General features: G+C 45.5%; 1 protein-coding gene across 11 annotated transcripts in view; it reads right to left on the reverse strand.

Annotated features, from left to right (window-relative positions):
* Positions 1–958: 958 nt before the first annotated feature.
* Positions 959–14859, reverse strand: part of CNNM1 (cyclin and CBS domain divalent metal cation transport mediator 1) — a 56535-nt gene continuing 42634 nt past the window's right edge. For 4 of the 11 annotated variants that reach the window (XM_079137820.1, XM_079137819.1, XM_079137818.1 and 1 more), the window contains 5 exons: positions 14495–14658; positions 6380–6563; positions 6077–6226; positions 4460–4561; positions 959–3453 (listed from right to left, as the gene is read on the reverse strand). In XM_079137820.1, coding sequence (XP_078993946.1) covers positions 3374–3453; positions 4460–4561; positions 6077–6226; positions 6380–6563; positions 14495–14658 — 680 coding nt within the window. In that variant the 3' untranslated portion in view covers positions 959–3373. Of the gene's footprint in view, positions 3454–4459; positions 4562–6076; positions 6227–6379; positions 6564–14494; positions 14659–14859 lie in introns of those variants that run through there. The other 7 variants (XM_079137823.1, XM_079137822.1, XM_079137821.1 and 4 more) reach the window with 5 other exon arrangements.

Here is a 14859-nt window from a genome sequence, read left to right on the forward strand (position 1 = left end):
CCAGTCTCAATGGGAGCCTGACTTTCTTAATTTTAACTTATATTTTGATCACTGTGTCTAGACTCTGTACATCTGGGGAAAGCTGCAGGACTCCGCAGGGTTGTGTGCAGTGAAGGTCAGAGGCAGGACTACTAAGCAGATGGTCCCTGTTCATGAGCAGGGCACTCAGACCTCTGAGTCATCCAATCTCTCAGGAACGCCTTCCCAGGGTGGTTTAGAGAAGGAAGTGAGCCAACAGGTACATAGAGCTGGAAGCGAAGTAGACGTTGCTGTCATTTATCATTACCGTTGATGAAATGAAGAGGCCAAAGTTGTTCCAGCACAGGTCATTAATTGTCTTGTTTGCTGGTTGAAGAAATGAACAGTAGATGTCAGATTTCAGCTTTCCACAAGACATTCTGTGCCCAGGTACATCTCGTCTGTCTGGCTGTTCCACCTTTGGTTTACAATTCACCCACAAGCCTGGCCTGCTGCTCCCCTGGTCCTTCCCCCAGCCTTTGGCTGCAAACCGCTGGAGTTGTGCCGCTTTGACTCCTTTCTGAAGGGTCTGTGGAAGCAAGCCAGCATGACCAGTGCAGTCTCAGGCTTGTCTGCGTCTGGCACTCAGGACCTTGAACTTGGTGAGCTCCCACCACGGTGCCTCACCAGCACATGCCAGCCCTTCTCATCTTAGTGCTCCTTCCTTGTCTGCATTCACACTCTGGCTTCTTGTCTGGGTTTTACTTCCAGTATCTGGCATTTGCTCCTGCCAAATCACCTACCTGCCTTCTCAGAGTAGAGCACCAGGGCTTCCCACTGACCTCCCCTCAGCTTTACTCCTGGCCACCAGAGGCGCGCTTGTAGCAGGTGGCCAGGGGTGGAGTTAGTTACGTGTGTGTACCATCCAACCTGCAGCTCAAGTGAAGCCACTTTGGAATTTCACTTCCAGGGGCAAAGAAAAGAGCCAAATTCCAGGAAATGCATTTTCATTTTATTTAAAAATTATTTACAATTTATTGAGCCTTCATAAATGCTTTATTTTAAAATTTTTTTTTTTTTTTTTTTTTTTTTTTTTTTTAACCTGAAGAAAATACTTGGGGTGGGGATAGGGAGAGAAGTGGTGACAAGCTCCTGGGGGGGGTTCTGCCAAGGGGTGGGTGCAACAGCAGTGGGCTGAGCCTGGTGGAAGTCTGGCCATGCAGGCCCCATGGGCCAGCGGCCAGCTGGGCAAGAAGACTGCAGAATGACAGTTTTTGCTCAAAACTCACTATAAACAGTCTGGGTCTGAGGTGCCCAGCACTGAGGGCTTACCTTCTCTGTTCCAACCAGGCAAAAGCAGGTGAGGAGTGGGTGACTATGGAGTTAGCAAGAGAACACATGCATGCTGAGCCTCGGGCTGGGCCAGGCCAGGCAAGGGGCATGTCAGAGTCAGTAATGCATCGCTGGAAGAGGCATCTCCAGCTCAAGTCTTCACTCCCACGTGCTGTGGTTCTCCTGTCTGCAATACCTGTTCTGGTTTGGTGTGGGTAATGGGTCAAAGTTATGTGGGGTGGAGGTTATACAACACTCTAGGGTGTGCCAAGAATTTCTGAGGACTCCTGCTTTCTGGTGGATGCCAGCCTTTCCCATCAATTGAGAGACACTGGAGAAGACCACTTGTAATTAAAAATGAACTGCCCACTATTCACTTTGCTCTGCATTGCAGAAAGGTGGGGTTGAAAGTTCCACTATTGAAAATAGTTTTTTTTTTTTTTTTTTAAACCCTTTGTGGGTCTGAGAACTTTGAGAATTTTATGAAAACTTAAACTCTCTGGAAAACATGGGAACACATACACTAAATTCTGACTGTTTAAAGTCTGAAGGTTCCATGAACCTTCTCAAGTCCAGTGGACCTCCTGGGGTGATGGACCCCAGGTTAAGAACTCCTGAGTCAAAGATTCCAGTGGGTAAGCATTTTCCTTTGAGATGCAAATAACCCAGAGGAATTATTTGTCTCCCCCTTCCCATGTGACTGATTGGATGAGGAGAGGGAGTGGTTGTTTTGGGGAAAGGGGAGGGAGGCTTGGATGGTATACCACTAGGAAAAGCTTGGCAATGGTTTGAAGATTCATCAGGCAGCAAAGGATTAATGGGCGCTAACTAAGGGCATTCAGTGGGTGGGAAATAGATTGGAAAGGCAGACAGGTGCCCCACAGACAACCTGCACCCACTTCCAAACTTTCCCTAAGCTTGCAGTGGTTCCTGATCAGAACGATTTCACTCTTGGAAGTAGCATGTGCAGTCATTCTTCCACCTTGTGGTTATTCTTAGAATTGCACCTGCCCCAATGTTAAGGAGAAAACTGAGATACTGTTAAGTTCTTGGAATAAAGAACATTTATCTGACCTGCTGGGGTGTATATTAAGGGGCTGGGGAAACAGGTAAAAGAGAAGAGTAATTCTTCAACATTCCTGTGTAATGCACACTGAAAGTCCCATGAGAGCATACATCCTTCTTGGCTGACCTGGGCACTCTTTGGTTTGTCATGGCTAAACTTGCTTTAACAGCTTCAAATTTTCCATATAAGTTTTCTGGTTTTTTTTTTTTTTTTTTTTTTTCCACTAAAAACCTGAAGTTCCATCTCTGGCTCCCCACTGATTCCCTCCTCTTCCAGGAGGATTCATTGATTGATTAATGTGGACTGGGAACCAAAACGGATGTGTCCCTGGGAAAAACAGTGACTTGAGGTTCCATCTTGCATTCTTTCCAGTCCAGCCGAGACACACATTCCCAGGCTGCTGAATCTGCTATCTAATAGGAACAGTCACTGACAATTTTCTGTGCTGTGACATTAATCACAGGCCAACACAGCTGAGTCCCATTCTCCAAAGTTCTGGAGGAATTCTTGGTCCATTCCCTGAACTAATCTTCATACCTGCTACTCCAGCCTCCTCTTGTGCCTATCTGCCAGTGGCACCTTCTGAGTTAAGCTAAGCATGAGATACGGTACAAAGTCATTTTGTTCTGGAGGAACCAATGGTGAATCCCAAGACATGGGTCTGCTATGGCACAGGGGATCCCAAAGAACAAAGAAGAACGGCAGGGGTCCCAGAGTAGCATTGTCAACTTGGGGGTCATCTCTTCTTCAGTCCCAGACTGTGCTATGGACAAGACCATTTCTAACATGTTCCATTTGAGGCACCTTCTTCTGTCATGGCCACAGCAAGGCTCTGAGTCAAACTGGAGGCAACAAGGGAAAGTCTGCCAAAATGACAGCTAGGGGTGAAGAGGTGGAAAGGAAGGCAGAAATGCTCTGTCCCCTGCGGGAGGCCTTGGGGGGAAGCAGATGATGGGCAGGTGGGCCCTCCCCCAAAGCCCAGGAATCTCACACATCCAGTAAATGCTCTTTGCCTCGTCATGTGATCAGAGGTGTTAAATTGGAGTTTTCCTCGGAGGTTCTGTCTCCATCCGCTGACCTCTTCCTTTTTCGACCACCTAAAAAACACAGTCTGTAAGTATCATGATATCTGCAGGCCTGGAGGACATTAATCCTCCATCAGTGGTTGGAGGCTCTTTTCAAAATAGAAGCAGAAATGGAGAAAAAACCCTTGAAGTTTGTCGGGCACTCATCTGCACTGTATCCTGGAGCTGATATCACCATATTTACATCTTGAAGGATTAGGATGTACCTTCCATATAAGGAGACATCTCTGACAAGCCACAAACCCAACTATTGCCTGCAACAGAGATTTCCTGGAAGGCCCTGGATGAATGAAGCCCATGTAACACCTTGACATTATGCCTTCCCTCCCAGAAGGCTCAGCCTTAGTCATTGCCAGACACCCTCCACCAGAGAACTGGTCTCACCATATGATGTCCCAGGAGCCCAGGTTGGTGGGCAGAACTGGGAATCACCCCCAGGAACTCTAGCTCCCTTCTGCATTGGGGAAGGTGGGTAATTACATAATGGCTATCAAGGATGGGCAAATCATCTGTTCCTGGCTCTATTGTTTTTAGGAAGGATTATTTTCACATTGTTCTTGCTGCCTTGACACTTGTGGAGGATATTTCTCTCCTTTTATGGAATCTCCTGGACACAAAGTTTTTCTTTAAAGGATTAGATGGTAAATATTATAGATTTTGTGAACTGCATGGTTTCTGTCACAGCTACTCAACCTTCAACCTTCCCACAGTGGCCACAGGTAACAATGGGTCTATGAATCTTTTTAAAAAACAAAAAACAAAAAAACAAAACAGGTGAAGGAAGGAGGTCAGAATTTAACCCAGAGGCATGGTCTACAGACTCCTGTCCTAGAGGACCAAATGGGATGATCGCCACACTATCAAGGAGCAGTAATAACCCAAGCCTTAGATGGATTTCCACAACTGTACCCACTTGGGGTTCCCAAAAGGAGTCAGCGGCTTCTCTGGGAGGAAGATCCCAATGTGCTTTTCCTACTAACCTGCAGGGTGATTTAGGTTTGGGTGAGGAGCTACTTACTCAAGGTTCTCAGCAGCTTCTTGCCCATAGTTTCCTCAAAGTCACTACTGCACGGGCTGGTCTCTGTATCCAGGTTGATATTACAACATTCATTATCTGATGCTGAGAGAAAAGAAAGGAGAGTGAACCAACTCAACCTACATGTTCAGGGATCAAGGCTGGGGGATTCTGAGTAATGTCCCTCAGCCGGTAAAAGTCTAAGAACCAAGACAGGGTAGGTGTGACAAGGGAGGGATCCTGAGGAAGGTGTTGGCTCTTAGCAAGAGGCCTTTTAGTGCCACAAAAAGAGCAAAAAGACAGAAAATAGGAACAGGAATTTCACATTCCATGCCAAGTCAGAAATCATGCCCTCCTCAAACACATTTGAGGACAGGTGAGGACAACCTCCTCTACTTGCACAAACTCAAACAGCTACAGGCTCACTCACAACTGGGCACATGCCCCCGGATTCCCCCTCAGGACCCAGTGGGTATTCAGGGAGCCATGGAATCTCAGAGCAGTGAAGGGGTCCAAGCCTTCCTACCAATGCAGTAGAAGGGGGCTGCGGAAGCGGAGCGCTGTGTTGGAAGCTGCATTGCACCCAAAGCCACGAGGCTGCTGGGGCAGCATGTGGACAGGGGCAAGTCATTTCCCTTCACCTGAGCCCCAGGGGTCCTCACATCTCACACGAGGATGGTGGACTGGACCTTTTCCAAACTCTCCATTGCCTCCATTCTTATTCCTTTGCTGTGTTTTCTAGCTACATGTTTTAGCTACCAAATTTGGTGTGTGGGGGGGAGAAAAAGAACATCAGTTCTAAATTCAGGTCCTGGACCAGTAACTATGTATGTCCCAGATTTTCTGGGTTAGTGTTCAAACATGTATCATTGATCTTAAAAACTTATAGGCCTTTTCAGGTCATGGATTTGGACCTGACACTGTGTAGTGGTGTAGTCTCAAAGATCGGGCAGAGCAACTATTGGCCTGGGGGTGGGGACGCTGCAGGCTTGGGGAAGTACACCTTAGTGAGGTAGGCACAGAAGGGTCGCGGGACTGCTGGGACACTGGGAGCTTGTCAAAGGGCGGTGATATGATCTGAGACTTCAGGAACAGTCCTGTGGACTACCTTTGATCTTTGGGGGCCCGAAGGAAGGGAAGAGTCCACTCAGCAAGGTAATGACTAATGTCAGTTTCCTAATCTGCAAGGCAGGTCTAATCATAACAATTTAATATTTATAGAAACACCCTGGTGTGCCCTTTATGTATGTTAGTTATCTCATTTTTACACCAAGCGACTTTATGAAATAGCTACTACAATTTATATCTATTATGATAAAGGAACCAAATCTTTACAACTTGCCTTGAATTGCAGAGTTCCTAAGTGAAGGAGCCAGGGTCTGAATCCAGGCAGAAACATAGCTCCTCACACTGCCCTACATGGTTTTCGTGGGAGAATGAATTAGATCGGGTCTGGTGCGGGGCAGGTGCTCCGTGTTAGTGTTTCCTTCGTGGCTGTGTAAGGAGGAGGGAGTCTGGCCCGGTGGCTGTGGTCCTAGAGCTTCCCTCTCCAGCTTGCCCCTGGCCATTCTAGTCCCCCTGGGTGGTGATCTCCCTTGCTCCTGGGGGCCCCTCCCTGACCTGCTTTTGTGGGAACAGCTGCAGGGGACAGAGAGAGCTGCTGTGTCTTCTGCTCCTCGAAGTCAGTCATTTCTTCCTGGGTGAAGGACATCTCCTCCATCCTCAGGTACACCACCTCGCCAGGGCTTCTCAGCCCATCGGAGCGGCTGCCTGGGGAGCACAGTGAACGGATCACCTCTCTGCCTTGGAGGAGGCCTGGGGCTCCGGGAGGCAGAGAATGGCAGCCCTGAGTAGGGCCGGGGGATGGAAGGCAGGCCCATCCTCACTCCACAGCAGTCCAGCCCGTCTGCCCGACTGACTTACATGGCAGGCTGGTCCTGTGGTTCAGCAGCATGAGGGCAGGGTCATCCTTGGGGGTCTGGGGTGTGCCCCGGGTTGTGGGAGCCTTGGTGGAGTCTCCATCCGTGAAGGCCTCCATATCTGGAGACTGGGGTGAGCTGTCCATGTGGCAGGCTGTGAGCGCATTCTGGTATTGCTGTCGTGTGATCTGGAAGGAAGTGGGCAGATGCTCAGGAGAGCTGAACAGAGAACTCCCCTGGATGCAGCCAGTTTGCCTGAACTCACAAGTAACTCCTTTGGGTGGTTGGAACCCCTGAGATCTGTGAACTGGGAGCCTTACCAAAGCTGTACCAGCCTAGTGCTGCAACAAGGGACCCTTTGTTTGCCACCAGTTCCCACTGTTAATTTTTATTGGTTTCATACTTTATAGTGCATCTGAAGAAGCCTGAGTTTATTTTGTGTTGCTACAACAGAATACCTGAGGCTTGGTACTTTATAAAGAAAAGAGGTTTAAGTAGTTCAAAGTTCTGGTGGCTGAAAAGTCCAAACAGCATGTTGCTGGCATCTAGCAAGGGCTTCCCTGGCTGCTTCACAATTTATAGAGCAGAAAGGAAAATGGCTGAGTACACAAGGGGCCAAGCACATGGTGTGACCTTGCATTATAATAACCTGCTCTCACAGAAAATAACCCAGTCCTGAGAGAATCCTACATTAATCCCTTCCATGGGTGGTAACCCCATGACCTAATCACTTTCTACTAGGCCCCACCTTTTAAAAAAATTTGCCACCTCTCAATACCATTACATTGGGCACCAAGCTTCCAGCACATGAACTTTTGGGGGGGCACTCTCAAATCATATCCAAATCATAGCACACAGGTTAGGTAAAACTGTCCAAAATCAGGGATTCTCAAACCTCAGCATCAGAACTACTTGAAGGGCTTGTTAAACAAGATTGCTGGTCCTAAGAGTTTCTTATTCACTTGGTCAGGGGTAGAAACAGAATTTGCATTTCTAGCAAAGTCCAGGTGATGCTAATGCTGCTGGTCTGGAGATAGGAACCATGGACTTGAGACCTAGTTAAAATCAGACACAGGTCCCACTCAGGTTTTTTGTTTTTTCCCTCTGAGGATTTTAAAGGACAAAGTAGTAGAATGTTAGTAACTGGCGTTGATATTTTTCAGGTCACAACTGTATGTTCTATGCTTTATGGAACCTGGCATTTGTCCAAAGCCTTCAATGGGTTCAGTGTTCTTGAGGACACCTCACGTTTGTAGCTCTCCTCTGTTGGGAAGTGAGAAGTCAGGTTCCAAAATTTCCCCAGAAGATTCCCTAACACCAAATTTCCTAAATGACACCTGATAAGCTCAACAAAACAGTTGCTCTTACTATAGCTGCCTTCTTTAAAAGGATTAGTTTAGATTTGTCTTGTAGTTTAGTTGAAAAAGAAAAATGACTCTTCACTTAGAGAATATGGACTCTTCATTTAGAGGATACACACTGCCTGCCCAACACCCAAGGTTCAAGTCCTGGTTTTGCCACTTTCAAACAGGGCGACTTGGCCAAATTGTTAACTTCTCTGAGCTTGTAAAAGAGGCCCAGAGACAAGGAGAGGGTAAGAGTGAAATGTGTTAGGCAGTGGTTAGGAATGTTTGCTTAAAACATGTCCACACACAGGTCTTGCAACTTGACTTTTTAACGGGCATGTATTTCAAAGCCAGGTTAAACTGATGACCTCCTTAGGTCTAAACTGTCTGTAGCACACCATGAGGTCGGGTAAGGGAAGGAGCAGTGTCTTCTCTGCTCCCAGAGTCAGTGTGATGGGGTGGTGCTGTGAAGGCAAGACCAGGTCTTGGAAAAGAAAATCCTTAACTAAGAAAATACAGCCAGAGAGAATGAAGGGGGAAGAAAGCAGATTCCAAGTAGGGACAATGAGAAAAGACAGGGGAGAGGAAGAGGCCATGAGTGGGGAAAAGCGAAGAGGAAGAGAGATTTGACTTCAAAATGGATCTGCTGGCTTATGTCTCCTGTGGGTGGGTGTGTCCCCCAAGCCTCTGGGGAGGGACAACGTGCAGCCTTCCCTATTTAACCAATTTATTTTTGGAAAGGTTCGTCTAGGTTGTTCCTGCAGTGAGCAGTACTACTCTCCTTATTCTTAGGAAACAGTGAATGACCTTCTAGTCACCTGGAATTGGGCGTCCAGGAACTCAAACCCTCTCTTTAAGCATTGCTATGGAGGAAAGAATGAGCTGGAAAGGAAGGACTGATGACTTCTGGAAAATCAATACTGAATAGACAGGACAGGCCCTTTGTGAGGGTGAGTTCTATCATTGGAGACATTCACAAAGATGCTAAACCAACACCTGTCAGGGGCACTGAAGAGGAGATTCAGCCAGGATCCTGGCTGCAGCTGTCTGAGTCTCCGTGAGGGGATGGGGAGTGGTGTGGGAGTGACTGAGACAGGGTGAGAGGCAGAGACTGGAGGAGGGTCTGCACTGTTGATGGGTGGCTGTATAAAAGGAAAGGTCTCACCCATTGGCCACCTTCTCTGTGCGTCTCACAGCCTTACTTCTATTACTTTGTAATAATAAAATGTAAACTACTGCCATGCCAATATGTCTCCTTAAAAGAGACTGTTGACAAGGTATTACTCTGAAAAATGTATTCAGGAAAGCAACCTCTGCCTTGCTTCTCCCAGTTACATGTCTAGATTTTGGGGGCGGAGTACTGGGGATTGAACTCAGGGGCACTCAACCACTGAGCCACATCCTCAGTCCTATTTTGTATTTTATTTAGAGACAGAGTTTCATTGAGTTGCTCAGTGCCTTGCTTTTGCTGAGGCTGGCTTTAAACTTGCGATCCTCCTGCCTTGATCTCCTGAGCTGCTGGAATTCTAGGCTACATTTCTAGATTTAAGCATCACTTCTCATTAGTTCCCTTCCCTGTTCAAAGTCTATGCCAACTTTTTTTTTTTTTTTTTTTTTTCAGTGCCAGGGATAGAACCCAGAACCTGCCAGTACTCTACCGCTGAGCTACACCTCCAGCCCCAACAACTTCTTTTTTATCTAGAAAGTACTGTTGAATAGACATATAACAACTAAATTTTAAATAATTTTAGTTATACATTTCATTTAACCCCATATGACCAAAATAATTTCACTTCAATATGTAATCATTGTAAAATTTTTAATGAGGAATTTTACATTCCTTTTTGTACAAAGACTCTGAAATCTAATATGTACTTTATACTTTTAGCACATCAGTTTGGGGGAGCAACATTTCATGGCCTTGACAGGCACGTGTGGCTCCTCCACTACTGTATTGGTCAGCAAAGGTCCCACAGGTCGCCTGCTAGACCCAACCTGCTCTGATAATAGGGCTTTGCACCATCAACGGTGTTCCCAGTACTAGCCAGCACAGCCCTGCTGGCCCAGCCGGGTGGCTCTCTCCTCAGGCCCTGGACCTCACTACCCATTTATGGATGCCCTACTGCACAGGATTACCTTAACTCCCCTCTGATTCTTTCCCAATTTTTAAAAGTCCATTTTCCAGACAATATAATCCTTTAAAAAAGCTACATAATTTTGTAATCAATTAGATACTACCCTGTGTTGATCATTGTTATTTACCTATGTCTCCTCTCCCTAATTAAGATTTAATCAACTTTATAAGACGGAGGATGGGTTTCTATGTAAAAATGTATCTATATTTAATATTTCTTCAGTATATCTTATGGTATCCAGAACCACTGTTTGTGGTCAACAAATTCCTATTGATTGGTTGATGAAGGCAATCAAACTATTTTTCAAAAGACAGCATGTTTCTATTTTCTCTTGATGGCTATAGACACCACCATTTCTTGAGTTCAGCTTGTTTTCTCTGCTACTTTGGCTAGTTAAGAATTGAAGCTAGCAGGGCTGGGGTTATAGCTCAGTGATAGAGCACTTGCCCAGCATGTGTGAGGTACCACATAAAAATGAATAAATATATATAAAAAAGGTATTGTGTCCATCTATAACTAAAAAAAAAAATTAAAGTATGCTCTAAATTACAAAGGGAAAAAAAGGTCTGCTTATCTAAAAACTAACAAAAAGTAAGGTTACCCTTTTTGAACATTTTGACTTAGCAGCCAAGGTGCTGGGGAAGTTAATCCTGAGGCTAGCATGTGATGTCTCCTGTCATTTTAGGATATTGTTTGAACTTTCAACTTTCAGGTGGTTTATTCATTCATCTAAATACGATCCTGCAATATAGGGATCCTGCCACCAGATGGTGATGGGGTATTTTGGTCAAAGTTATGCAATCCAGACTGTAAGACAACTGCCAGATATTCTTAGTTTATAATGATACTTACAGTATATGTATTAAAAAGAAAAAAACTCATAAGGATTCTTTGGTACCTTCGTAACTTAATCAATGGAGGCAGGACCCCCACCCCAGATTAAAACCTTGACGGAAGCTCTTTTGTTTTTGGCTGCCCACTGAAAGGTCCACTCAGCCCCGATGCCCATATGTTTGCCTTGCCCCAGGCTTCCCTGGCCACCCTAACATTAGTCAACTCCAAAGAGCTGTTTTGAACCCATGCCAATTCTTTTGTTTTCAGGAACAAGTACAGGACAAACTCAGCTTAACAAACTCGTTGGATCATCCCATTATGGGAATAAGAAATTAAAATTGTACACTTTCGACTGAGTCAGAGAAAGAGGAACAATTAACTCTCCAGTGAAAGGTTAATTCCTCATCAAAACACTATAAAAACCCCCAGACAGAAAGTCACCAACAGTACTCTCTTTGGGGCCTCTCCTATGCTGTGGGAGCTTTCCTTGCTTGTTTCTGATAAATCTGCTACTGAATTCTCACACTCAGTCTTCTGCATCATTCATTCTTTAAGTGTATGAGACAAGAACCCTCCATTGAGCTACACCCCAGCTCTCTAATTACTGTTAGTCATGGCCTTGCTTAATTCTTTTCCCAATCATTAGATGCACCTTTCTATCTAATTTTGTAATTTGAAATCAAATCACTCCTGGATTTTGACTCTTCTGGAATTTCAGCTCATTGGACTCAAAAAGCCCTAGTGGACCCTTCCTGCAGCCAGCAGCAGGGGCTTGGGCAGGGAAAACACTTCCTCAAAACTCCTCTTGGATTGCAAAAGTGGAGAAGGAGGCAAGTAGTAACAGAGAAGCCTCAAGAATAGCCCTGACAAAGTCTATTAAATCAGGTGGAGGTAATTTGCAATTTTAGTGTAAGGTATCTTTTATTAAAAAACAAAAGAGAAAAACCAAACCAAAACAAATACTTGTGTTAAAACAAAAGAAATCTGAACTCACAAAGTTCCCCTGGGTAGGACTACAATTATAGGCAAAGTTTTTAAGAGAAGGAAGCCACCAGTTTAAAGAGATTTTTGAATAATGCTTTAATTGGTTGATCTTCTCAATTTCAAGATGCCTGGGTAAGCTCAGATCACAGCAGGTCCTTTGATCTAACTAAAGGACTGACACCTGTTCTTCAGATTTGAGGATTTCAGATTTGAGGTTCCCAATACTGCTGCTGTCTCACATCCTTGTTATCTGCAGAACATTCCTTGTGTTCTAGGGGTGGAGATATGAGATCATTTGTAAATTTTAGGAAAATCCTTACAACTTCCTGCTAGGTATTTGTCATAGCACATTCCTCTGAGGAGCTGCCAAGTCCAACGTCCCCAAAGTACTCCCCAACCTACGCAAGTCTAGAAATGTCTTGGAAAAATCTGAGCTCCCCATGGGTGCTCCTTAAACCTGACTCCTAAAGAATCTCATTCACTTTTCTTCCCAAAGCAACAAATCAAATCCTCGTATGACTTAGGATGTAAATGTTATGGTCTGAATGTCTGTGTCACCCCTCACCAAAAAAAAAAAAAAAAAAAAATCTATGTTGAAACACAATCCCCCACGTGAGGGTATTTGGAGGTGGTGCCTTTGAGAAGTGACTAGGTCCTGAGGTGGAGCCTCATGGATGGGCTCCCTTCTTTGTTTTCCATCATGTGAGGACACAGGGAGAAGGCTGGATGTGCTGGCACCTTGATCTGGGACTTCCCAGCTTCTAGAACAGTGAAAAATTTTTGTTGTTGTTGTTCTTTAAGCCACCCAGTCAATTCTAATTTCTTTCAGCATACTGACATGTGACTAGGACAACTGGAAAGATCCAAGAAGTAAACAACAGAAATTCCTAATGCACTTAAAATAGAATCCAAATTCCACACCCAGAAGACCCCAGATATCACTGCTTCTGATGCTCCATTCCCAGCACACACCAGCCCTGCCTTTGCTCACAACAGGTCAGCACTCAGTCCCTTGACCTACCAGACTTCTCCCTGTCCCTTATTTTTATCTTGAACATTCTCCTCACCTCCCCTTTCAGGTTAAAGCAAAAGTGTCCTTTTCTCGGCCTGCTCTGATAGCCATTTCAAAAGCAGAGGCCTCCTCTGTTCTCCTTCTGGTCTTCCCTGACAATCACTGTTTACCCACAACCCTATTTCCTTTGTGGCCTTTATCATTACCTCAACTCACCTAGGTTATTTATGGGGTCACTGTCTATCATCTTCTTCCCCTATTGTCATATAAGTTCTAGAAGGGCAACAACTTGGCTGTCCTCGCCAGTTTCTCAGTGACAAGCACAAAGAGGACATTGATTAGATATTTGTTGAATCACATACTTACATGTGGCTTTCCCTTCCTTTTTCCACAAACCATGTGCCCAATATAAACTAATAAAAGCTGGCACATTAGGGTTTCCCTCTTCCCATTTCTCCTACTCCACCTCTGAGGAAGGTCTGCAGTAGCCATAAAAAACCTTCTTGCCTGGAAGCCACAAGTAGGAGAGACGGGCTGTGGCTTTTTAAGGTTTAACCTTCTGGTCTCATTAGACTTGTTAAATGTCTATGGTCATATGCGCCTGTGAGTAATGCTGGGCTAGTTTCTTGTCACTTCTTTCTCCCTGGCTCTGGTTTCCTACACCTCTCCCTAAAGCCATATGATCTTATGCTCCTCAACTTCCTCATCAGTACAGTGGGAGTGACAGGAGTCCCTCCTGAGGGTGGTGGGAGAGTGCAAGGAAATCCTCGTACCCTGCCACCCCCACAGCTGTCATTCATCCTCTCCTCCACTAGTAACTGCCCATGGGCACTTCTTTTCATGGCTACTTTCATTGCTGATGTCAGTGTCAATGCAGGGTGTTGACAGAGTTCTGGAACCCAGAAAGCCAGCCAGCACACACCACTCCAAATAACCAGGGTGTGTTTGGACAGTCAGAAGGGACCTTCTGCCACTTGTGTGATTTTGGTACACTTCTCATCCAGCCTCAAACTGGGATAACAGTTACCAAGTGGACTCACTAAGTGTTTTGTTGGACTGGGAGAAAGAGGACTTCAGCCAAGACCTTAGGCCAAAGTTTGTAATTGTTTGCTGAATGCTAGAAAAACAAAACAATAAAACCTAGTGAAGCAAGAGAAAGGGGGATGATAATTTAAAAGCCTTCTGTGCAGTGCCAACCCCAATGAAAGGTATGAAGAAACAGCTCCCTCCTCTTGAACTGCGCAGCAAGGAGCATGGCTGCCTCATCCCAGAGCATGTGCAGAGTGGTTCTCTTAACAAATCAGCAAAGCTAAGCAGGTGTTCATACTTCCTACAAAGGATTTTCAGTTCACACACACTTTAAATATTTGGTTGTAAAAATATGCTATCATATTTTTTATCATATTTAAATATACTATCATGTAAAAACAATGGTTTCTACTATATACACATGGCTTACTAATTACCTGCAAATTGCTTTTGAAAAAAGAAATGAGTGAAATCAACCTGGTGTTAGTGATGGGAGATCCAAAGGAAATAGTTCCGTCAGGCACTTGCCTCAGCCAAGCTGATTTCCCATTGCTTTGTGCCTCAGTTTCTCCAAATGAAAAACAAGGATCAGGAGATCTTACAAAAGTGACAACCATAATTGAGCTTCCTGAAAGCAGGGTCTTTATAAAGCCAAGGAGCAGCTGCCACCCAGCATTATGCTGGAATATGGAGACTGGGGATGGGGGTCTCCTTGTCTAGCTCCCTCAGCCAACCCACCCACAGGAGAGGGGCAGGGACTGCCCTCCTGGGGGAGTTACCTTCACAAATTGTACATCGCTGAGGATGTGGACTGAGTAGTCGGGCGTGTAGAGGTTGTTGCTGCTGCTGTACAGCTGGGTGTTGCTCCCACCAAAGTCGCTGCGCTCTCGGTTTGGAGACTCAGAGCGATTCAAGCCGCTGCAGCGAGAAGGGGACCGGTTTACTGCAGATGGTGAAGAAGGAGAAGAGGAGAGAAAAGACAAGGAGGGTGGGGCAGGGAGAAAGGAGAAGGAATGGAAAGAGAGAGAGAGAGAGAGAAAGGTGCTGTTCACTCAGGTCCCACCGGACTCTCAGGCAATGGTGATTCCAGGAGGTGGGAAGGTGCCCTCACCTTCCCATCAGCCCAGAAAGGAGCTGAGCTGCT

The sequence above is a fragment of the Sciurus vulgaris genome (genome assembly GCF_902686455.1).
Source record: "Sciurus vulgaris genome assembly, chromosome: 4".
Classification (NCBI taxonomy): domain Eukaryota; kingdom Metazoa; phylum Chordata; class Mammalia; order Rodentia; family Sciuridae; genus Sciurus; species Sciurus vulgaris.